The 23,996-nt window shown below is 45.0% G+C and overlaps 2 protein-coding genes across 3 annotated transcripts; both read left to right on the top strand.

Annotated features, from left to right (window-relative positions):
• The first annotated feature begins 6,391 nt into the window (after window positions 1–6,391).
• On the top strand, window positions 6,392–9,317 carry RPL34 (ribosomal protein L34). Its single transcript, XM_009947179.2, has 4 exons — window positions 6,392–6,828; window positions 6,928–7,027; window positions 7,469–7,572; window positions 9,190–9,317. The coding sequence occupies exons 1-4, from the start codon at window positions 6,764–6,766 to the stop codon at window positions 9,272–9,274; spliced, it is 354 nt and encodes a 117-aa protein (XP_009945481.1). The 5' UTR covers window positions 6,392–6,763; the 3' UTR covers window positions 9,275–9,317.
• Window positions 9,318–12,585: 3,268 nt separating this feature from the next.
• On the top strand, window positions 12,586–16,943 carry OSTC (oligosaccharyltransferase complex non-catalytic subunit). Of its 2 annotated transcripts, XM_009947190.2 has the most exons (4): window positions 12,586–12,756; window positions 13,005–13,098; window positions 14,724–14,921; window positions 16,287–16,943. In XM_009947190.2, the coding sequence occupies exons 1-4, from the start codon at window positions 12,618–12,620 to the stop codon at window positions 16,303–16,305; spliced, it is 450 nt and encodes a 149-aa protein (XP_009945492.1). In that variant the 5' UTR covers window positions 12,586–12,617; the 3' UTR covers window positions 16,306–16,943. The 2 variants fall into 2 exon arrangements, with proteins under 2 accessions (XP_009945492.1, XP_009945500.1); XM_009947198.2 differs by lacking the exon at window positions 14,724–14,921.
• The last annotated feature ends 7,053 nt before the right edge of the window (window positions 16,944–23,996 follow it).

Here is a 23,996-nt window from a genome sequence, read left to right as displayed (position 1 = left end):
CGCACTAGTTCTCTTCACAGAATTCCTGAGATTTTATTAAATAGTAACATTAGTTACTCTCATTTTAAAATGGGGAAAGCTGGGCTTAGACCATTTAGGACTAGCACTGAGGTAACTATATTGTCAAGGTGTTTGGGAGGTCACACTGAGCCAGCTGAAGACACTACATTACGACCACCCAAAATCACGGTAAACACCATCAGTGCCTACACGGCTGATTACACTGCCCTTAATTGAGTGATTTACCCACGTCTGCCATAGGAAGCCATGTCAGCGAGGGCGTTTTGCCCCTTTGATCCTGGGTGCAGGATGCTGGGAGGCACATCCTCCCCGCGTGGCAGGAGAAATGCAGCTGTACCTCTTGCCTCGGGCAGGTGCTGTTGGGGGAAGGAGCAGTGAGGTGACAATCCCGAGCAGCTCTAGAGACCTTTCCAGCGTGAGTCTTTCTGGAGATGTGAGCTGCCTACAGCATTATACACATTGCTGGGAAAAGATTGCCTCCATGCCCTTGATTCCTGGATGGCCAGAAGGCTCAGATGTGAGCAGCAGACAGGATTTAGCTTGCATTTGACACTGAGGATGAAATACAGTTTTCACAGCCTGGAAGAGCTGAGCAGAGTCTCTCTATTTCTATCTTGCTCTGTACCATAGATGCACGGACTGACATAACACTGCTGCACCAAGAGGACCGACACAGGAGATGTCGTAGGCCAGGGACCCCTACTTCGTCTCGGGGACCGCCATCTCGTGAGTCGCCACCACGCAGAATTCACATCTCAGCTGCGTGCGCTGCCCACGGGCTCGGTACCCTGCTCCATCTTAAACACTTTCCGCAGGGGGAGGGGGAACGCACACAAAGCACATTTAATTAGGCGTTGTGTAGGAAGGGCAAACTCTGTCCCAAGTGAGATAGAGGATTGCATGTCTCCTCCAGATGGTGAAATTATTTTTTTTTTCTAAGGCAGAAGAAAGTAAGCAGGTGTGAGTATGGGGCCTACCTGTATTGGTTTTAATCAGCAACTTTAAGCAAACTCAGTGTTCTCATCAGAAAAGGGGAAAAATAAACAGCTGAGCACTGTGATTCATTTACACTTCAAATATACTTTGAGTTGGTTATTCCTCAATTAATCAAATAGCTGGTGTATCCCTAAAGTAGTATAAAGTGACACGCTGTGTGAAATCAATTTTCCCTTCCAAAATCATTAAATTCAGTAGCCTGTGACTACATCCCTGCTAATTCTAGTACCGGTCCTTTCATCCTCCATTAACTTTGGCACGCCTAACAGGCTGTCAAAAATAATTTCCCAGAACGTAAATAATTCAGAAATTAAAAATTAATAAATAATAACAGAGAGCTACTGGGAGATAGACTGGGTCAATTAGTCAGCTCTGCATTCTGTTTCTTCGCAGCAGGGGGGCAGCCACATTCGTTACTAGAATCTTTCCTCCGATTCCTAGGTCTGATTTACGGCTCTTCATTACTGGATCCAGTCAGACACAATTACCTCCATCACTATCTCAGTTCCTAACTTCAAAGAAACACACATTTTCTTGTCTGCTTTTTTTCTCCTTGCAGCAGCCTCAGCTTGACGTCCCTGGAATTTCTTCCACGCGGACTAATTAATAAGACTTTGACTTATCATATTCACTTCTCTTCTTTGATGTCCTACCTTAGTCAATCATCCTATTTAATTAGAATTTCAATGATAACTTTACTTATCTCATGGCTAGATGTAAATTAAAATAACGGGATTTTAATTCTCTTTCTTACGGGGTTATGACATTTCTGACAGAAAAAGTTTCAACCCAAATACGATGTTATGTACTTCCTATGCTAGGAGTGCATTCCACTAAATTGTTTTTCCCTTTGCTACAAAATAATTTTGCTTGTTTAACAAGCTCCACTGAAATGGAAATGAACTACAGTTTCTCATAACATAATTTGCACAGGTCTGTGTTGCGGAAGGTTATGTTGATATAAATTAATACAATTAGATTGTGACATATGCCACATAGTTAATGAGGAAAGGGAATGGGATTTTTAAGAAAAAAATTAGCTCTGGAGAGAAAATGGACCGTAGAACCTCTTCTTCTTTCTGCCCTTTCTGGCGATTGCTAGTACTTTTCCAAGGGTTCTCAGTTCCTTCCCTCATTTGCAGACCTAATCATGCTGGTTGTACCCAAGCAGCACCTGAGGTTGGATTCTGATTTCAATGAGACATTTCTAAAACACATAGCCATCCACTGTTCATAGAAATAGTATTGTGGCTGCAGCTTAATGGGAGCAGTATATCCACCAGCTATCACTCTTCTTTCGTTCTTTCGTCTCTCTAGTACCTAGTATGTGCTTGCACACAGGCTTGCTTTCCTTCCCATGCCTCTTAGAATTGGCCAGGCTAGGCTGGTCCGACAGCAAGTGAATAGGAGTGAAAACAATCTCTCGTTTTTTAATTGAAGCTTATGGTGCAGGAGAGCCCTAGAAGGATCCATGAAGAGAGGTTGATGGAGCAGCAGAGTCCTTGGGAGGCCCGGGAGATCCCTCAAAGTGGGACAGGAGGGTGAGGAATGTAAAGGGGGGATGCTTTCCAGGGGGTGCAGCCAGGCTTATCAAGACTTACTCATTTAGGCACTCTTGCTCTTACTCCGGTGGAACTTCCCACACAACCAAGCGAATGGCTGTGCACATAGATAGGGACTTTCAGAAAAAAGAGAGGTAAGGAGAGGACCATGTGGAAAAGAAAGCAAGGGTGGTCAACATACCAAAAACTGGTCTTGTACTGTAAACAAATTGCTCTTCTGGCACAGTAAACGGAATACGGTAACAGCTTGCTGGCAGGTACAAAATGCACCACATTACTAATCTGCCATCAGAGGTTATTATCTTCCTAATCATCTCTGGTGGAAAAGAGGTTTCCAGTTTTATACTGCGAATAAGCAAATACACTCTGGAAGCCAGCCTCCAGTTTTCTTAAAGAAAAAACCTCACATCCTCAGGCCCTATGCTTCAACGCAGAAGATAGGTTTTATAGGATGCCATTAGTTTTCCACGTCAAGGGGTTGTGCATTTGCTAATCCATCCCCTTTGTTTTATTTAAGGCAAGAAGAAAGTGCAGAAAGAGTTAATGAGACATGTTGGACATGGAAAATAACTGCTCCCATAAGAGACAGTTCAGTCCTGTGAAGAGGTAGGAGTAGCAGAGAACATGAGAGAATCACTTGACTAGCACTAATCTGTACAAAATGGGCTTAGTGAGCTCCTGCTTCAAATCTTATCCCCACATTAGATAGCATTAAACCAGTTGTCACAAAGCTAACATTTCTAGATGCTCTGGCGAGCCGTTTGCCTGATAGCCCTGTTCCTCTTAAAAATAAACTGAAAATGTTTGAAAAACTAGGCCAGCGTATCAGCAGAAGCGAACCGCTGGAATTTAATTGACAGCTCCTAAAAATTACACCAGTTCAGTTTAGAGCCCAAATCAGGTAAGTTCAAGAAAATACCGGTACTGTTGTTCAATAATAAAACAGTTACCTGTTGCATTGACAACATCTAAACTAAACTATTCCATCATAATGTAATAGTGTTGTTCTTTTAACAATTGGGTTCTGTTACACTTTTATATTTAGGCATGATTATTTAATCTAATTTAATTGGCTTTCTCATTCCCCTCAGGGTTCTGGGCCTAGAAAGTTCATATTAAATACTCTAATTGCTCTGAAATTTACTTGTCGCCTGAAATATGCTCCTGTTTTAAATATACCCTAAAATCTAGTTCATACATATTTTCTCTTCTTTCATGAATTAGAAAAATTCTGATGTCCATAATTTGCACTTTAAAAGAGTCAATAATTAACCAAAATAATAATTATAGATTGAAAACAGGGAGGATGCAGTACAATGAACTGCAAGTTACAAATCAGTAAATAAGGTCAGGAGCACACATCAAAGCTTTCTGAGCACCCGCTACTCTCCAAAAGCGAGGCTGAAGCCACTAACGATGGCAGTGGCATCCTACATATTTCATGTGTGGGTCCCCGGTTATCATTGTAGAATGTTGCTCAGGCCAGCAGAGCAAAAGAGCATTTTGGGGCTTACAGACGGTGGGCCTGATGCTGTCTCCTTGCAGATGGTGACTTCTTGTTGACACTATACGAAGATTTTGCCCGTACAAGTCAGCATCAACTGTGGCAGCGGCCAGAACGCGTTCACATGCGCCCTGGGAAGGAGGGGATGGATTTTGTGTGGCAGAGCGAGACCACCCCCGGCAGCAGAGGGTGGGGAGCAGAAGAGATGGAAAACTGTGCTTTAAAATCTCTTGATCTTTGATGCATCAGTGCCCAGTGGTGGGGTGGGAGCAGGATCCATTAGGGAGGCCACAGGTGGGTATTGGGAGCCTTCCTATTGCCAGCCAGCCACTGATTTCAGAGCACAGAGGCTGGCTCTGCTTGTCAGAGAGCTTCTCAGCTTGACAGGGACCTGCGCGCATGGAATGGGAGCTGAAACAAACATCTGTAATCCGGCAGAGCTCCTTCTAGCGAGCACTCCTCCTTTCCTTCTATGAAAGTGGTGCTTAATGCAATTGCAATGGGCTGATAGGGGTAGCTTGTGTGTGTTTATTTTTTAATAGCTGGAGATTCGGCAGATCTGGCACCATGGGAACACTGTTTCTGGCTGCTGACAAGGCATCTTATGTTCCCTTAGCTCTTGCTGTTCCCTTTCTTTTCTTTTCTCAGGGATCTACCAGAGGCTATTAAATATGAAAGTCAGAAAACATGACCCAGCTCAGGGAGCTTGTAAGATGCTGACTGCTGAACATGGGGAGGGTGTATTAAGGGAAAGATCAGCTAGCTGTGTCCTGTTTCCCCTATGCTTTTCCTAGGCACCTATGGTTTGGAAATGAGATTTTGGGTCGGGTGGACCTTTGACCTGACCAGCAGCAAAGTTTTATGTCTTCATATTCCTGCTTGAGCGTCTGCCCTGGAGTACGTGAGACAGCGAGTACGTGCCTTGGTAAGCAGGCAAGAGAATTTTCTGCCCAAGACTGCTGGCGCAGCGAGGAGGCCTTAGGCAAATGTCGGTATTGTGTTGCTCTCCACGGAGCCCGTTTTCGGGATCAGCCTGTCAGATTGGTGCAGCACCCAGGAAGGCAAGTGACGGGTGGTGGCGAGGGCTTCTCGAGAGAACGGGAGTGCAGCAAGCATAGCACTTTGGTGCTCAGGGTGAGGCTTTCTTGACCAACTTGAGCACTGCAAAAAGAGGGAAGGTGCAACCCTCTCCCCACAGAGGCTGGCAGGAGCAGGGGCACAGTCTTCAAGGGGGACCAGCATTTTCCCCCTTCTGTAAGTTTTGGGTAAGAGCACATGGTTTCCAGGGAAGTTCTCTGCTGGTTTGGCGTGGAAAAGCACCTATGAGTGACTTGCAAGTTAGAGCTTAGAACAGCAGGCTGAGAAATGGCTTATGGGCCTACAACTACGTAACTACTATAATGAAGAACAAAATGTTTTTTCTGAGGAGATGCCAAGGGTTGAGGCTGAATCAGTTCTGGTTTAGCCCAAAGCAGGACAGGAGAGCAGCTGACGTTTTAGAAAAAAATACAGTTTTCAGTAAAGCATACAAAACCCAAAAAAAATCGTGGTGAGGGGGAGAGAGCATGGGAATAGGATCCCTGGGAAAAGAGAAGCACCTGCAACACAGAGGATTTGGTGACGCTTTGCCGCGTCCCCCGGTACCGGCTCCCCTACCACCCAGCGGTACAACATGGCGCCACCCTTGCATCTCCGCTGCCGTACAACATGGCAGCGCTCACAACTGCCCGTGGCTGACGCCGCTATTCCTTCCGGGTTCCAGAGCGTCGCTATTTCAAGGTTGACCTGAGCGTTTCCGCTCCCTCTTCCGGGTCCGGCGGCGCCAGGTATGGCAGCGAGCGGCTGAGGGCTGCTGGCGCCCATCCGCCTCCATCCGCGGCCCGGCGGGCGGTGGGGGCGGCCAGGGACCCCGGGGGGCTGTGGTGAGGGGCCGGCGGCGGGGACAGAGTTGCGGGGCGGAGGGGCCGGGCCTCCCTGGGCCTCCGCGGCGGGGCTCCCGAGCGGGCCCGAGACTATCGGGCCGCAGCGAGCCAGGGCTGCGGCGCGGGGCCCCGCCTCCCCCCGGCCCAGCGCCCAAGGAGCGCCAGCCCCGGCGACGAGCCTTGTCCCGAGGGGCCCCGAAGGCTGCCGGCGGCTCGCTGGGACGGTACTGCCTTGCCTGCGCCGCTGTGGCAGCCGGGTGCTGCGGGTTTCGCTGCCCTCGTCGCGTTGTGCGGGGCCCGGAGAAGGCTCCGGCCTGGGCCTAGGGTGTGACTGGCACAGTTCGCTGTCAGGTGAGGTAGGAAATGACAGCGTTCCGTTCAGCTCGGTTTTCAGCCGTGCCAGCGAAGATTACTCTGATAGAAAACACAGCTGCTAAAGCTTTAAACAGTTTTTAGGGGAACATGACATCATACAGGGAAGACTAGGATGTTGAGCTGCATTCAAGTTAGTTCAGATGAATCTTCATTGGAAATCACATTCCGCTCTCTGTCGTGTGTTTTGCTGTGTTTTAACGTAGTTGTGCTGGCTGCCGTTGTTGAGGAAATGCTTTAATTTTGTTGTAGAGAATCAGCAGCTGCTGATTCAGATCTGGCCCAGTGCTTCAGTGCAGGTGCTGCTGTGATGTGTGAACTTCCATGTGGACATTGAGCCCTTAAACTAGTGACGCTTTGTTTTTTGACTAATTTAGGTGTAAAAAATGGTTCAGCGCCTGACGTACCGCCGTAGGTTGTCCTACAACACAGCTTCCAACAAGACCAGACTGTAAGTAAGACATAGTTGCTAAGAAAACTTACTTTTTAAGAAAGCTAAGTCTTCAGTTTTGATTGTTACATCAACTGAGTATTTTTCTGCCGTACGTAGGTCCCGAACACCCGGGAACAGGATTGTTTACCTTTACACCAAGAAGGTGGGGAAGGCACCAAAGTCGGCATGTGGTATATGTCCAGGAAGGCTTCGTGGTGTAAGTATCAGCCTTACTGGTATAAGATAGCGCTTTTTTTTTTTTTTTTTTTTTCCCAGAGAAGTTTTTCAGTACAAAGAGCCTTTTCAAGTAATATAATAGGCCTGTTGACAAGTTCTCGTTGGAACAACTTTCTACTTTAAAATATTCTTACCCGAATGTTGTAAACTTTAATTGGTAAAATAAGCTTTGAGAGCCTAAAGCGTAAGTGCTTTTTTAATGCTTATGGTTCTCGATGCTGTTATATCTGAACCCTCTTGTTTTATAAGATGTAAATGGCTGAAATTTTTAGAGCTGGGCCAAGGTGGTTGTCACTTTTTTGCATCTGGAGTAGTCAACTTCAGCTGTGGGTGCTTTTTTAAACTATCAAAGTGAGTTTTCTTGATATGGCTGTTCAAAAGTACAGTCTCATGATACACTTCTCATTTTTGCTTTCTGTAGGTTCGTGCTGTGCGTCCTAAAGTTCTCATGAGGCTGTCAAAAACGAAGAAGCACGTGAGCAGAGCCTATGGGGGTTCCATGTGTGCCAAGTGTGTCCGGGACAGGTGAGCTTACAGAAAGCTAACTTTATTCTGGATGTTACTTTGTACGAGATTGTTACATTTCGATGTATTTTCATGACGTGAACCAGAACTTTGAAGACTCTTGCGTTGTGTTGGTGGAGTAAAACGGGGAGGAGAAACGTGGGGCACGTTGGCAGTGACACGAGTCATTTTGTCCCTTGGATTTGAGGTAGTTGCTGCATGTGGAGCTCCTTTGTAGAGAGTTTATGTTCTTCATGATTTCTTACTGCGCTGTTGATTTGGTGCTAAACAGTCTGCTCATTCTGGATTTTTACATTTTTTCTTGAGCCCCTGTAGTAAAGATTTTTCTCTTCTGTTGTCCTATTCTTTTGCCTTATGCACAGATGCGGGTGTAAGATCAGTTGAGCTTTTGGCTGCTTTGTGGCATGTTGGGATTCAAAGATACTAGTTGGTTGCGTATGAAGCATCTTTCTGTAGTTAAGCTTTAAGTTGGCCTTTGCTGGGCCTCACTGAATGCAGTGTTATTGTGTAACTACTGTACCTCCTGTACTTCCTTGGCAAGTTTGAAGAAAAATGTATTACACAGAATATGCCATTTCTGTGAGCAGTAATCAAAGCAGATCTCCAGAGTCAGTAGTCTGATCTGTACCACAAATATTGCCAGCGTTTTTTTTTTTTCCCTTGCTTGTCTGAGTTCTAAGCTAAATCGCATTAGGTGCCCCTGAAGACGGGTTGCTACAGCTGCAGATCTGTAGTGTAACTTTTCTGTGCTAGAAACCAATTTTTTTCTGAGTGTTTTTCCAAACACTTGATGAGCTCAGTAGGTGGTTTTTAATAAGTAGGCCTAATTCTGCCTAAACCAGAAACCACAGCCACCCCCTTCCCTGTGATCGGCAGGAAAGGAACTCTGTGTAGGCATCGTGGGTAGGTTTTGCGTACTGCAAAAGTAGCCCTGTGTACCAGATGCATATGGGATGGCGTTTCAGCGTTTTGAGGTAGAAGAGCCTGTGTGGTGTATTGGTGCTTTTAGCTCTAAACCATCAAGTGGGCTGTTGATGCGCAAGTGCTGTCACAAAGCTCCATCTGTGCGGTGGCCCTGCGTGTCTTCCAGAAATAACCATGTATAGGTGTGACTTGACCTGCCAGGGTTTTCCCTGGTTATGAGCTTTAATCCTGGGAGAACTGATTTTGTTGTGGTAACTGGACTCCATGTAAAGGTTTCTGTTGTTCTAGAGAAGAGAGAGCTGACCACAGCTGGTCACACAGTTCTGACTTTAAGAACAGCTACATTAGTTGGCTAGTGAGGAGTTTTGCTTTTTGCCTTTGGAAGTGGTGGAGGTGGTAATTTTTCCAGTGTTCAGCCGTCAGGTATTGCCTTGCTTGCCTACAAGCCACTGGCCGTGAGTTTGCAGGCACGTGAGGCTTTCCTCACCAAACTGCTACATCCATACAGCGCCACCGCCCCTGTCTTCGGATGCTGGCAAGATCATTGATGGTTTTCCTTTTCATGTAGTTGTGAAACTAGCACCACACGTGCAATGAACGTTGGAGACAGCAAAACTAACTGTAATTTTGTCTTATTTTTGTGTTTTCACTTAAGTAGATACGTGTCCTAAAGTTGTTGTTTTTCCTTTCCAGAATCAAACGAGCTTTTCTTATTGAGGAGCAGAAGATCGTTGTGAAAGTGTTGAAGGCACAAGCACAGAGCCAGAAGTCAAAGTGAATCTATTTGTAGTTTCAGCCCAATAAATGAAAGCTCCACTCTTCTTGTGCCCTGTCATTCCTTGTGCTAGTCAGAGCTGGCAGGAGCTGCTTCTCACAGCTGCTGTAATGCAGAACTGGGTTTTGATGCAACAAACCCCATAAGTTGGGGTGCTGGTCTGGGTTCAGTGCTGCCTGCAGAGAGAAGTCAAGCAGGTGGAAGGAAATCTGGTTAGACAGCACTGCCTGCTCTGTCTCATAGCCCTGTAGACTGGGGTAGCTTTGAGCAGCGCAGGTTTTTTCCCATGGCAACAGCTGTGTATGAAGTCATCGGAGGACTTGGCTCAGAAGAAAGTTAGGAATCCGAAAAAGAAAAGCAAACGAGAAGTCTTAAGACTGAGGACTGGAAGAGAGGTTGTCAGATGAAGAGGAGAGCTAGTATAGGCTAAGGTAGAGATGACTTTTTTTAATCATATGTGCTGTACTGACTGTTGCTTGGGGATGGGGGGAATAGCCTGACTTCTTGAAGCAAGTGCTGTACCCACCGGACGGTTGTGGACTGCTGCGCTTGCCCCTCCTGGCAGAAAGCTGCCCCTGCTGTATGCCCTTTGTTAGGGGCTTCCTGGGTCAGCAGTCAGAGATACGGTACAGCAGAGCTCCAGGGCACAGCTAGGGCAGACCTTCAGTGGCTTGCAGAATTAGGTTTTAGAGTAGCAATTTAGGCCTCTGGTATTGAACCAAAGTTCTGTTGCTATATCACTGAGGATGTAATGGCAGCATAAAAATCAACTGTAAAAGGTGGAAGTGGACTAATTTTTCTGCTTTGCTTCATTCTGTTGCGTAAAGAGAACTGTAAATGTGCCTCTAACGCTACCCAGGAGTGCTTTAACACACCAGATAATTCTTGCAGTGGGTGCAGTGGTATTCCTCACCCTCAGCTCTGAAGTTTGGAACTACTCTTAGTATCTGGCAAGTGGGTGTCTATTTTTCCCAATAACTATTTTTTTTTTCCCCAAAAAAGTAGTGAGCTCTGCCACCGCAGTAAGGAGGGAGAGGAAGTGATTACTGAGCACACAGACTTGCTGGGGGCAGTGAGGATGCCGTTCGGAGGGGTTTCTCGGATGGCTTGTGGAGTCTGCTCAGGCTGTGGCTCTGGGAGATGGGCGCAGACTCCCCTGCTGGCTGAATGCTGCCTGTTTGTGCCGTGCCTGGCTCTGAAGCCTGTCAGCCTGTGCAGTCAGCCAAGAAACATGACAGAAAACTGAGCTGATGAAAAGAACCACTCTCAGTGTCAGCGAGCTGGTACTTGGGGTCAACTGCCTGCAAACTCGCAGCGGCGGTGGTGGTGCCTCTGGGTTTGACAGAGGGTGGCCGTGGTCCAGGGTAACTGACTTAACACCACACCGGGTGAAAGGAGCTGTACCTCCCCAAGAATTCCTTCACGGTGTCCCAAGTTGTTAAAAAATAATTCAGTCAATATTCTCAAAATGGTTAAACGTTGCAGTGAACTCGTGTAGCTTTTAAGTATGAAGTGCTTCTTTCTCCTCAGCTCAGGTTATGCTAAAACTTCTTCCAAAGGCTGTAGCTAATTAAAGGTTTTAAGGCTAATGTTAGTGCTCTGACATTTTTAGGTGCTGTTACTATAGTTAGTTTGCCAGGTTAAAATTTTATTAGCTGTTGCCTCACTGCGCTAGTACGAACTTCAGTACTTTGGCATGCTGGAAAAACTGTTTTAAAGCAGAAGCGACAAGTAGGGCAGGCGTGTCTAACCTGCCCCAAAAGTGCTCTTGTTTTACGTTAACAGCGGTGAGATTAGAGTTTTGCTTGGGGCTTTTGGAAAGGAGGCAAGATGGAGGGAGAATACTTTTGGAATAATTAGGAGAAATGTCATAAACATCTGTTGACAGGCAGATTGCACTGAGAGGAGTATTTTTCCCAAACAGGAGGGCTAAGACTGAAAATAATTATAAATGATATGACTGTGCTGAAGGGCAACGTGAGTTATGAGGTAGGACAAGGGCTGTCGCCACTGTAGGCAGAAATAAAAGCAGTCACTGGGCAAAGTGTCAGTGAAATAGTAAGTTCCTTGATTAGTTTTTTTTTTTTTAAAAACAGTTTTTCTCCGTGCAGACAGCTGCAGTGTAGGTGTGGGGGCAGTCTTTGGGGCAGGATACCCCTCAGGGCTGCCGGTGCCTTCTGCGCAGCAGCGGGTAGTAGGCTGAATGGCTTCGGCTGCAGCGTGTGCTTTTAGACAATCAGGGAACCTGGAGTGAGGGGCTGGTGTTGCGGTGGGGTTTGCTGCCTCTCTCCGGTGTCAATCTGCCTCCTGAAAGGCATCAGCCTTCCTGTGAGTGGGGTTGGTTTTGTTGTGCTGGTTTGGTTTATGGACCTGTCACTTCTCCTCAGCTAGTGCTCCGATTCAGTCCCTGGCTGTCGGGTTTCTCTTGTGAAGGGAACGCTTCCTGTGCTGTCGGGAGACTTGACCTCAGCTCAAATAAAGGTACAGAGAAGACAGGGGGTGCTCCGAGAAGGGCTCTCCCCTGCCCCCGTTCATGAAGCAAGAGGAACGAGACAAGCTTCCACTCAAAACGGGGAGCCCTTCCCCCTTACGTGTTGCCTGGTGCTTCGCTCCACACCGAGCCTCAGCTGAGCTGAGGGCAGTGACGCATCCCGCGGAGCAGGCACGGGGCATCCCGGCCCGCTCCTCTGCGAACGCAGGGGCTGGGGCGAGGCCCCTCTTGTGAGCTCTGTCCTTCCCTGGGGCCTGCACCTCCCCAGCCCGGCTGGGCAAGCTCACACGCGGGGCGTGCGTTTGCCTCCCCGCTCCGGGCTGCTGCCGCTGCCCGCGGGGCGAGGGTGCTCCGCCCAGAGGGGGCTCCCGCCCCTCGGCGGGGCCGTGCCCGTCGGAAGCACCCCGTAAGGGAGGCTGGGGCCGGGCCCAGACGGACCCGCGGCGCGGCGGGTCCCGATAGGGCGGCCACGTAATTCCGGGGGTGGGGCCCGCGCCCCTTGCCCCGCCCCAAGCGCCTCGCCGTTACCCGGCACCGACACGTCAGGTCTGCTGGGTCCTGGCCGGTGAGTAAGGTGGGTAGAATCTTCGGCGGCAGGGGCCTTGCGTTTCCAGATGTTTTTGCTCATACAGAAAAGTCTTGTTGTATGTCTGTGATTTCCGCCTGGGTGTAAGTTTTGAGTGGTTCGTTAAACGTTGGCTTTTTAAAATCTGTTCATTTACCACTGTCAGGACGCGGCAGCCCATTTCCGTTTCCGCCTTCGTGTCGGGTCACGGAGGGCGGCCGTGGCGGGGCGAGCCGGGCAGGGAGCAGCGGTGCGCGCGGCTGTTCGTCGGGCCGCACCGCGCCGCCGCCATGGAGACGCTGTACCGCCTGCCCTTCGCCGTGCTCGAGTGCCCCAATATCAAGCTGAAGCGGCCGAGCTGGGTGCACATGCCCTCGGCCATGACCGTTTACGCGCTGGTGGTCGTGTCCTACTTCCTCATCACCGGAGGTGAGGCCGGTGCGGGTGGTGTGAGCGGGAGACCCCGCTTACGGAGTAGCCCTTCCCCTGCGGGGCGGGCTGCTGGTTCCTGCCCGGGTGGCGGAGCCGCCGCCGCTGCTGCTGCTGAGCCCTTGTCCGGCTCCAAATCCGTCGTAAACCACGGACCTCGGCCAACTCCGAGCGCCCCTGCGGTGTTAGGGTTGTTCTCGCTGTTCGCTGCTGGGAGTCAAACGTGATGTTTGCTTTTCTCCCCACAGGGATTATCTATGACGTGATTGTGGAACCTCCCAGCGTGGGGTCGATGACAGACGAACACGGGCATCAGAGGCCGGTGGCGTTTTTGGCATACAGGTAGGAGGGTGGGCTCTGCCCCTGCAAGCCACATGCTGCAAATGCCCAGGCACAAGTGGATAAACCCATCTTACAGAGCTGTGCATCTGCTTCTTTTTGAGCTCTCTGTGCAAGGCAGTATCTGTTCTATGTCAGTCCTTGGTTTGCAAATATTTAACAAAGAAAAAAAAAAAAGACAGCGTTGGAATCAATGGAAATAGAAAAGCTCAGTTCTTCTAAAACTTTTTAAAATAAAATTCTGGTAAGAGAAAAGCTTTGAGCGTTGAGCTGGCAATACACCTCTTTCTTCCAAACCTTTGCTATTAAAGTTGAGTTCTATAGTGGATGCAGCCACATTTGATCATATTTGATAGGAGGATATGTAATGTTTGTGAGACTTTTTGGTTCTGGCCTTTTAAACTCTAGTGTAATTTGGACTTTTGTGTCTGAGGGTGGGGAACATAGTTACAAATGTGTAACAACACTGTCTTCCTTGAGCCTTTTGCTTCTGTTGCTGAAAATAAGCTAGAGACTGCTTAGTAACAAATTGGTCTGAAAAGGGTTAAATCTACTGGGTTTTATGTGTGGGGAAACAAATAATGTTTTTTGTTGTTTGATTCTATGAGGTCTGTGACATGCCCCATGTACAGATTATTAATTGGACTAGAAGTAGTATATGTATTGGACATATGGTTGGATTGTTGCAATGTAGATGGATCAGGCTACTGTTGGGAGTTGATAGGACTTTAGTACAAGTCAGTGAAAACAACATGAACGAAGACAAAATTGTTTGTTTTCAGGATATGAGACGATAGTGATAATTTTCATTTTAGCATTAGCGTCCACAGTAGTTTCATCCATGCTAATTTTGATGAGGTTGTTTCTACCTCCTCATTACAAGGATAGGAAAACGGTTCAGTGACTGTGGGAAGCCGGAGACTTGTGATCCAGGTGCTATGTTGTTTCTGCATCTCAGCTTCCCGTCTCTCCATACGAGCTCTGTAAGAAGGAGGCCTGGCTGCATGGACTGACTGAGAGCTGGGGCGCTTTCAGGCTGAGTCCCCGCAACTGATACGTGTAGGCTCAGCCAGCCGGTAGCAAAACATCCTGCAGGCAAGAGCTGCTTCTGCTGTGTGCTGGAACCGGTAGATGTGCTTCATGCGCTGGCTTTGAGTAGTGCTTTGAGTGGGATTTGCACAGAGATGAGGATTCAGGCACTGATGCCTAAACAGTGGGGTGGAAATAAGACTTGGAGAGCCAGTGGCCCAGGGGTCGTGGTTCCATGCCTCAAGTCATCTGTGAAACCAGTTGCTACTTCGGACTAGATATTTCTGAGAACTGATGAGCTCATGTGGTAGACGTTAGTACTCGCTAGTATGTATAAAAACCACTAGTGTGCTTGACTGGTCACCTTGCAGACTGTCAGTCTTGGAGCTAAACTACATATTAAAGCCTTGATGTAATTGCATAACATCAGTTTCCATACCTACTTTTTGTTAGAATCAGCCCGCAAAGTTACTCGTCCTGTGTATTTGTACAGTTAAAGCAGGTTGATAAGATGGGGTTTGAAATGTAAATAGTTTCTTCAAAACTCAGCTTTTTCTGACTCTCTCTTCTCGCCTCACCCCGCCTTTTTTTTCCTTTAGAGTAAATGGGCAATATATTATGGAAGGGCTCGCATCCAGCTTCCTGTTCACAATGGGCGGCCTAGGATTCATAATTCTGGATCGATCCAATGCACCAAATATCCCCAAGCTGAATAGGTTTCTCTTGCTCTTTATTGGGTTTGTCAGCGTGCTTTTGAGCTTCTTCATGGCCAGAGTTTTCATGAGGATGAAATTACCGTAAGTGATTTAATACTTTTTCAGCTTTTCTTCTCTTTTTGTGGCTCATGTGTGCCTATGTTAAATTGAAGAGCAGCAGGGAATACAATGAGGTATGCTAAAGATCTGCAGCTTGGTTGTAAGTTGCTTTTTTGGAACAAATTACCTTGAACGAGGTGGGATGCTTTTGGAGCCAGCTACTGTAAGATTGCGCTGTAGTTAAAAAAAGGTGACAGTTCCTGATATGTCCGAAGATGTGATTAGTGAGTCTGACTTACAATGAATTTTAAGGTAGACTGAGTATGTACTGGTCAGGTAAAAGTAATTACAGGGTCGGGCTTTGAGGAAAAAGCAAGTGTCAAAGAACTTGAAGGCAGGCAAATGCGTTCTTTATAGTGACAGTGCACATGCGGGATCATAACTAGCAGAACTGATGGCAGCAGTAACGAGTGCTCAGAAACATCCAAAGCAGTCCTAAAGTAAAGAGGATGTCTCAGGGCTTGTTGTTGCTGGAAAATTGAACGTAACATTGAAGCATACAATGTATGTGACATTTTAATACATCTGTACTCACAGATCAAAAAGTAGGAAAGATCCGGAGCTTTCAGGCTATGCAAACCCCAAATGCAGGATTTTCAAACACCCCCCCCCCCCCTTTATTTCTCAGTCCATCTATTTCATCTAGAATAGCTGAAAACTGATGTTTGGAGGTACTGGTGGTTAATTCTTGGAGTAGCTCTGTGAGGTGTTGACTTAACAATGACAGTCATTACTCCTTTCTTAAATATTTTTTTTAACCTTTGCAGTGTAGTTAAAAAATTTTTGTTTCATAACAGAGAAATGATGCGTTCCCTGGCAGCAGGTAGCTGGATAGGGACCTGTCCTATGTTTTCTTGCCTCATTGATGCTATATGTTTTCTTGTTTCATTGAACACACATGTGTCTTAACAGTTCTCTTAACTTATTTAATAAACAGGGCTTCAGAGAAATGGAAGAGAAAAAGAGAGCATAGTTGTGCTGAGTGCCAGAAAATGCTGGGGTTATACTGAGTATCTCAACACTGGTCGTTTGTGTAAAGGGTACAAATAAAGAACCTTTCGTAGGGTGTAACCTGGGCTTCAAACATTCCAAACAATTACTGAGGCTGGGTTGCGAACAGGCTAATCTATTTTTCAGTGTTCGTTGAAGAAAATCAACTGAGGAGGGAGCGTATAGTTAAGCTGGCCGGTTTGTACCTTGGTCAGGATTTATTGTTTTCAATAGCCTTGGTCAGCAGAGGATTTAGCAGTCTGAAGTTTTTGTTTTAGGACTGTATGTCTCTTGATTTTTGAGGAGTGCTGCTTGTGTTTGCTAACTTTTTTTCTAACTTAATTTTTTTTTCTGTAGGGGCTACTTGATGGGTTAGTGCCTCTTGTGATGTTTGAAAGTCTGAGCTGAATTTACTCCTCTTCATGAAGCGTTTAAGAAGAAGCAGCAAGAAACAAATTCCGTAGTCAGCATCAACAGGAAAAGAGACCTGGCCATGAGAAACAACTAGGGAAAGAGTGCTTTCTCTGCAAACAAACTCTCACTACCAATGGCTGATTTGTAGTTTTGAAGCAATGTTTTATCATTTCTGTTTTAGAGCTTTTGAAAAAGAATGAGTTACCTAGCTGGGTTTTTCTTTTGTATCCCAACTCAGTATGAAATACAGAACCTGTCTTTAGCTCTATCTGAAATGAGTATTAGCCATTGGCTTGACAGTTCTTTGTTGCAGGTCTGTCTCCTCTTCCCTGTGTGGGACAATTATATGTGAGAACCAGAGAAGAAACACCTGAAACATTTCTTTCCAAGTTATAATTAGAAAATTAGTAACTTTGGATGCTTTACAGTCAAAATACAATATGTCTGAAATGATTTCAAAGGCACCTTTTGCCTTGATATTAATGGCTCTATGTGAGCAAATTCAGACGTGCACTGGAAAAGGCAAACTGTATGAATGTGCATTTCTTTTTGAAAAAGTGTACGAAAGGAGCCAAATAAAACTTATTTTCTACAAAATTATTTGAATTGTATGCAGTTTCTGAAGCTTTTTTATGTGTGCATGGCCTGTTCTACATCCAGGCTTGAGATACCATACCATACCATGACCACTTAATTTCAACTTTGTCAGTATTGGATGATAATTTTTTTTTTTTTTTAATATCAGGGACAAGAAGGCTTGTGTTTTCCATAATCTTGTACTGTATCCAAATGACGTTCTATTACCAGTAGCCAAGAAGACTTCTGAAGCTGCTGCTTCTTTTGTGTGAGAGGAGAGGCTCCAACTTATTTTGTCTTCATTTTAAAAGATTGAATGTTACTGTCACATTTCATTGAAGTCATGTATTGCATTCTGGGGGAAGGAAAGAGCTCTCTAAATCTCCATAAATGTCTTTCTTGCAAGCCATATGTGTTTGAAGCACTGTTTTCATCTGTATAATAATTGTCAGTGAGAAGTATTGTTTATTCCCGTAATTGTGAAATGGGTATTATTGTTCACATACTTAATCAAATTTCTGAGCTAGCTGTTAATAATCTGCCCTCAGGTATATGATATGTCACTTCCACTCCCTTGTTGTTACATACAATGTGACTCCTGCATTTGCTTATCTTACGTGTCATTAAGATTTAAGGTAGCTTTATGAGGCTTATAACTGCAAAGTTTCCAGTCTTTTCAAAGTGGTTGTCTTTTGGTCATTCTGGTTTTGGTGAGATGTATGTGTACCTTGAAGGGGGAGTATTGATATTATGTAAGTGAATAACTGGCTCCATAAGTCAACTCTTTAATACATCTGAGTAGGATGTCAAACCTTCGCTGAGTATAATGGAGATCCCTCCGGCTTGGTGTTGTCCCACTGCAGTTCAGCTTCAGCCTCCAAGTTTGTAGCTGATTTTAAATGAACGTGCCCTCAAACGGTTTTAATGGCACAGTTGAATGCCTGTGGTCTGTGAAATGTATTTGTGATTGTAGTTGCCTGCTAGGTGACGTAAATTGGAACAGATAAAGTGGACTTAAAATTGAAGGTAGAAGATAGTTTGGGAGAGTAAAACTAAGATGACAACTCTTATCTACAACAAACAAGGTTGAATGATCCTTTGTTTCTTTGGTCACAGGCTATGAACTAGATCTGGTATGATCCTCTGCCAAAGCATGAGGCACAGAGAGAACCAGGAAAATGAATGCAGAGCAGAAGACAGTCCACCCAGTAATTAGGAGCATGCTAGGTAGGAAGATGTCAGCAGAAGACAGTCCGCCCAGTAATTAGGAGCGTGCTGGGTAGGAAGATGTCAGAATGCACAACTGAAGGTTGGTTCATTTTCGATGTGAGTTGGAGGCTTCTTGGTCACCTAAGGAAAAATATCTACTGAGCACTGTCAAATAAACTGCAAAGAGGTATTGCTGTGCATTACTAGGAATCCCATTTTCATTTAAAGAAAGGCTGTTACTTTCTGTAAACATCTGCTGTTCTTTAAAGGTAACAGCAGGTGGCCTCCACTGTAGGGGTCTAGGATAGTAACAATATTTAAGTGACTGAAAGAAAACTTCCTGTAACTAGTGACAATATCCATCTGTGTTTGGTGCTCCTATCTTCTAGGGTGAACTGAACTAGTCTGGGGGGTGGGAAATTAAAAACAAAATTGAAACACTGTGATAAAGGTAAAGCAGAGCTTATAGCAACACATCTTTCCATGATTAAAAACAGGAATTTGGCCTACTTCCAAATGCAACAAAAAGAGTCAGGCCCAAGTGTAGAGGTCTTAATTTTCTGGCTCTCTTGCTCCTCTGTAGGCTTCAATATAATCTCTGAGTGATGATGCCTAGTCAATATGGTCAGGAAAAGATATATAACCTGTGGAGCTTTTGAAAGTTAGTATATACATGTATGAACTCTTAACAATCTGAGTGATCTTATAATTGAGTTAAGCTGAAAAATACCTCTAGTTAAAAAAGACCAGACATTCTGGTCTGCTTTTTTCCTCCCAATACTTTTTCTAGACTTCTGCAAATTGTGGAACAGTAACAGAATCATAGAATCATTATGTTGGAAAAGACCTTGAAGCTCATCGAGTCTAACTATAAACCAAATGCTGCCAGATCCACCACTAAACCATGTCACTAAACACCACACCTGTGTGTCTTTTAAACACCTCCAGGGATGGTGACTCAACCACTTCCCTGGGCAGCCTGTTCCAATGCCTGACAACCCATTTGGTGAAGAAATTTTTCCTAATGTCCAGTCTAAACCTTCCCTTGCACAGCTTTGCTCTCGTCCTATCACTTGTTACTTGGGAGAAGAGACCAACCCCCACCTTGCTACAACCTCCTTTCAGGTAGTTGTAGAGAGCAATAAGGTCTCCCCTCGGCCTCCTCCAGGCTAAACAACCCCAGTTCCCTCAGCTGCTCCTCACAAGACCTGTTCTCCAGACCCCTCACCAGCTCCATTACCCTTCTCTGCACTATCTCCAGCACCTCAATGTCTTTCTTGTAGTGAGCAGCCCAAAACTGCACACAGGATTCGAGGTGCGGCCTCACCAGTGCTGAGTACACGGGCACGATCACTTCCCTATTCCTGCTGGCCACGCTGTTTCTGACACAGGCCAGGATGCTCTTGGCCTTCTTGGCCACCTGGGCACACTGCTGGCTCATGTTCAGCTGCCTGTTGACCAGCACCCCCAGGTCAGACTGACAAGCCTTTAATTTTCCTGGTCCTCTTGTAGATGGCCCTTCTTGTAGATGGACATCACATTTGCTAACTTCCAGTCAACTGGGACCTCCCCAGTTAGCCAGGACTGCCGATAAATGATGGAAAGTGGCTTGGTGGCACTTTGGCCAACTCTTTCAGTACCCTTGGGTGGATCCCATCCGGCCCCATAGACATGAGTGTGTCCGAGTGGTGTAGCAGGTCACTAACCATTTCCCCTTGGATTATGGGGGATTCATTCTGCTCCCCATCTCTGTGATCCAGCTCAGGGAGCTGGGTACCTACAGAACGACTGGTCTTACTATTAAAGACTAAGGCTAAAAGGCATTAGGTACCTCAGCCTCTTCCTCATTCTTTATCACTATGTTGCCCCCCACATCCAATAAAGGATGGAGATTCTCCTTAGCCCTCCTTTTGTCGCTAATGTATTTATAGAAATATTTTTTGTTGTCTTTTACAGCAGTAGCCAGACTAAGTTCTAGTTGGGCTTTGGCCCTTCTAATTTTCTCTCTAGATAACCTCATGACATCTTTGCAGTCCTCCTGAGTTGCCTGCCCCTTCTTCCAAAGGTCATAAACTCTTTTGTCTGAGTTCCAGGCAAACCTCTTGGTTCAGTCAGGCTGGTCTTCTTCCCCATTGGCTCGTCTTTTGGCACATGGGGATGGCCTGCTCCTGCACCTTCAAGATTTCCTTCTTGAAGAATGTCCAGCCTTCCCAAACTCCTTTGCCCTTCAGGACTGCCACTCAAGGGACTCATCAACCAGTCTCCTAAACAGGCCAAAGTCTGCCCTCTGGAAGCCCAAGGTGGCGATTCTGCTGATCCCTGCTCCTTAGTTCTCCGAGAGTCAAGACATGTTTGGAAGATCTGTGCCACTGAAACAATTTTTGGAGGGAGGAGGACAGTTCAGCCATTTTGAGGAGATATTGACAAATGCTCTTGCTGGTAAAGGTAAGTGTGGCATTTTTCATAAATCCAAATACTAACTTTTTAAGGACACATAATTGTTAACTAAAACCTATAATATTTCTTACAGGTAAGTTTATTTACTGGTATGGAGTAGTCCACACTGATGCCTAAAATAAAACTGACACCTTTCTTAGACTGATGCAGAATATTTTTAAGCACCACCATTAGACTTTCTTACTAATTTAAAGCATTCTAATTCTAAATATATTGTGCTTAATAGAGTTTTGCTTAGGAGCCTGAAAGGGCTTCAGTTAACTACTTGTGCAGCTGGATACTTGTTCACAAAATACTGCTTGACATGATTACCTATTTCCAGCTCCAGTTGTGTATTTTATATGCATAAATATATGCTCTTAATATATGAATTAGGAAGCACTAGCTATTGGACTTCTTAAGAGTTACAGTCTTAGAAACTGAGGCAATCCTAGATTTCTTCTGCTGCTCCCAATACCGGGAGCCAACGTGGTTATAGGGAAGACAGTAATTCTCATTTGTCTTCCTGACACGCCTGGAAATGCTGCATGCAATGGAAACTCTTTTCCTACAGCATAGCAATGTCTGTGACAATGTAACTGGTATTGCACGTTTGTGAATGTGGTGATTGTATTTTTCCTTCGGCGTTATGGTTTTGCTCACAAAAAGGGTTGCAGCAGTAGCTCCAGCCTATTTTTAGAATTTCTAATTGTCGCTTCTCAACTTTGCTGTTACTTTAGAATACTTTTCTTCCAGAACATGGTTAAAGAGGGATGAAAGCGTTATGAGAAAGGAATTGGAACAATTGTAAGCATCTCAGATGGAGAACATTTTGTAATGCTCTGCAGTCGCACTGAGGCCTTTCAGCTATACTGATGATTGGAGAAATCTGGAGAAATCTGGATTTCAGTAACAGCAAAAATACAACTAATGCATCGAACTCTTCTTAAAGAGTAGTGTTTCACGGGAAGCAGCAACTAGGAATATGAGAGTTCCTAGGTGGTTTCGTTTCTTTGGTAAGAACTAATTATGCTGGTGTCCTTTTTGTTTGACATGGATACCTGTCAGCTAAGAACTGGACAGAGACCATGAGCTCATTTTAGAGCAACAGCTATGGCGCTATAATGGGAGTCAAGCGTGTCTGACTTGCACCATGTTTTAGTTGGTGATATAGATGAGAGACACTGCATTCGGCTATCTGGTATCTTGAATCTGTAAGGCAACTTGCTGAGCTCCTGTTTAATGATAGCAGTTTGGTTTCTAATATTCCTCAGATATAAGGTGGAGTTTCACTTCATTACTATCCCATATGTGTTCTATAAATGTCAAAGCTCTTGGAGTGTTCTACCTGCAGGCTGCAAGAAATAGTATTTAGCTGCAAGTAAATCAGATCAATATGATATCATCTGCTGCCTTATGCTTGCGGAAGACTGACATTTGTAATTTCCTTTTTTTTTTATATCAGTTTTCACTGCAAAGATCAATGTTGAGGTGGAGACTGGTATCCCTTTGTTGTTGTTGGTAATTGTACGCTTTTAGCTGGAAACAGGGAAAGAAACATTTTGAAAGGACTCAGAGTGGTTGTGGTATCCTAGAGTAAACCATGAAAGTTAAACTTTTTCTATGTTACTTAGTAGACAGGCTGAAACAATTTCAGAACTTCTAGCTATTCCTGACAGCTCCTGGATGATAAGTAATATGTTCACTATATTCAGCCTTCCAGTACCTCATCTGTCTTTAAATGCGGATGGAGAGTGTGAGGGATGGGGAATAATAAAAAAATAAGCTTGACTTCAGACTGAAGAAAATGTTTTGGGGGGGTGGGGGAATAATTTTAAGCACCTGGAAGAAAATGGCAAAAAGATGAGTAGCCAACTTGGATTTTTAAAGAGTAAGTCATATGAAGAAAAAGACATATGTGAGTAATGGGCTCCGTGGATAGAAGAAAAGCAGATGTTTAGGCTGTAGCTTTTGATACTGTCTTCCATGTTATGGAAACTTGGCTTAGGCGAAACCACTATAAGGTGGACGCCAAAGTACTTTGAAAATCGTTTTCAGAGTGTTTACTGATTACTTGATGTCCTTTTATTGAAGTGGAAGGACATTTTATTTTTGAGGTCTGACCTGTGGCTAGTTCTGCTTAACACCCAGTAATCTGAATCAAGTAGGGTGTACTTACTAATTTAGCAGAAATCATAAAACTCATAGGATGCATAGGGATCTTAACAAAACAAAGAGAGTGCCCTAAAAAACGTAGGCTGGTTTATTCTTTCTAGGAACAAGTGCAAAATGCCAATGCTACTCAAGCAAAATTGGCAAAATATGGGATTCCTCAGAGTAAGTCCTTGGGTTCTGCTGCATCACAAGCTGAAGAGGTGTGTTTGACTTTTGTACAGCAATACTATATCACACTGAGATATCTGCAAAACTTTTGACTACAAAGTATACAAGGCATAAAAGTAAGTGTGAAAAGGAAAGGACTCATTTTGTTTCTGCATCAGTAGCAGACAGAACTTAAATACCAGCAAGGAAGAGTTGGGATAATACTAGAAAAATATTTTTGAGGGTAAAATAGTTGACTACTGGACGAGATGGTCTATGGTGCTGATGGAATTTCTGCTGTGCACAGCTTTAAGAACAGGCTAGGTAGATGCCTGGTAAAATCTGCAGATACATCTGCCTTGTTTTGGGGTGTGATTGGCTTCTTGAGGTGACTTCCAGTGGCTGCCCATCTTTATCATTCCATGGATGAGAACAAAACTTTTGATCTTCCAAACACTGATGCTCTCTGTCTTCAGAAACAGTTATGGAAAGGTCTTTGTAAATAACTAAATCTGTCCTTTAAAAATATCCCTGTGGTGCAGTTGTAGGACAGAATCCTACTGGCCTTGGTTCGGTCTGAAAAAATCAAGTAGTTATATGACCTAAATATGACAGCATAAAGTAGCTCCATTATCTGCATACTGCCAGAACAGAAATTAATTACCTGTTGGGGTAAGGAAAATAGAAATGTATGGATGAATGTTTAAGGCCTTTCCTAATTTCCACATTAGTCTTTCACCTAAAGTGTGTTACAATTAGGCAGCTGTCAGTATAGTTGCCATATTGGAAAGGGACGATGAGTGGGTGGAAGGATCCCTGTGAGATTTCTAGGAACTATTTTGCTGATGGAGCTTTCTCTCTGTTCTTGCCTTCTCTGAGCTGGAGCAGCAGCAAGACACTAATACACTTTTCAATTACATGGGCTTCTCCAGATCCCTTCTTTCAGGAACTGTGCTTCACTGATCTTTGGAATTTAACTTCTTTTGTGTTTTACCCAAGCATGTCCACCTCTCTCTACTACAGTTGATTGTTAAACCAGCTCTGAACTACTGTGTTTCACCGCTGGCCTGCTGCTGGCCTGAGCTCTTTTTGAGGGATTTATACTATTGT

This window comes from Leptosomus discolor, chromosome 4, assembly GCF_034619465.1.
Source record: "Leptosomus discolor isolate bLepDis1 chromosome 4, bLepDis1.hap2, whole genome shotgun sequence".
NCBI lineage: Eukaryota > Metazoa > Chordata > Aves > Leptosomiformes > Leptosomidae > Leptosomus > Leptosomus discolor.
The sequence above is the reverse complement of the archived record's forward strand: the minus strand, read 5'-3'. Positions and strand labels throughout refer to the sequence as shown.

Coding starts and splice junctions, on each gene's coding strand:
- RPL34 (XM_009947179.2), top strand. CDS start 6,764: ATGGTTCAGCGCCTGACGTACCGCCGTAGGTTGTCCTACAACACAGCT. Junction 6,829..6,927: donor GCTTCCAACAAGACCAGACT/GTAAGTAAGACA, acceptor TGCCGTACGTAG/GTCCCGAACACCCGGGAACA. Junction 7,573..9,189: donor GCCAAGTGTGTCCGGGACAG/GTGAGCTTACAG, acceptor TTTCCTTTCCAG/AATCAAACGAGCTTTTCTTA.
- OSTC (XM_009947190.2), top strand. CDS start 12,618: ATGGAGACGCTGTACCGCCTGCCCTTCGCCGTGCTCGAGTGCCCCAAT. Junction 12,757..13,004: donor CTACTTCCTCATCACCGGAG/GTGAGGCCGGTG, acceptor TTCTCCCCACAG/GGATTATCTATGACGTGATT. Junction 13,099..14,723: donor GTGGCGTTTTTGGCATACAG/GTAGGAGGGTGG, acceptor TTTTTCCTTTAG/AGTAAATGGGCAATATATTA.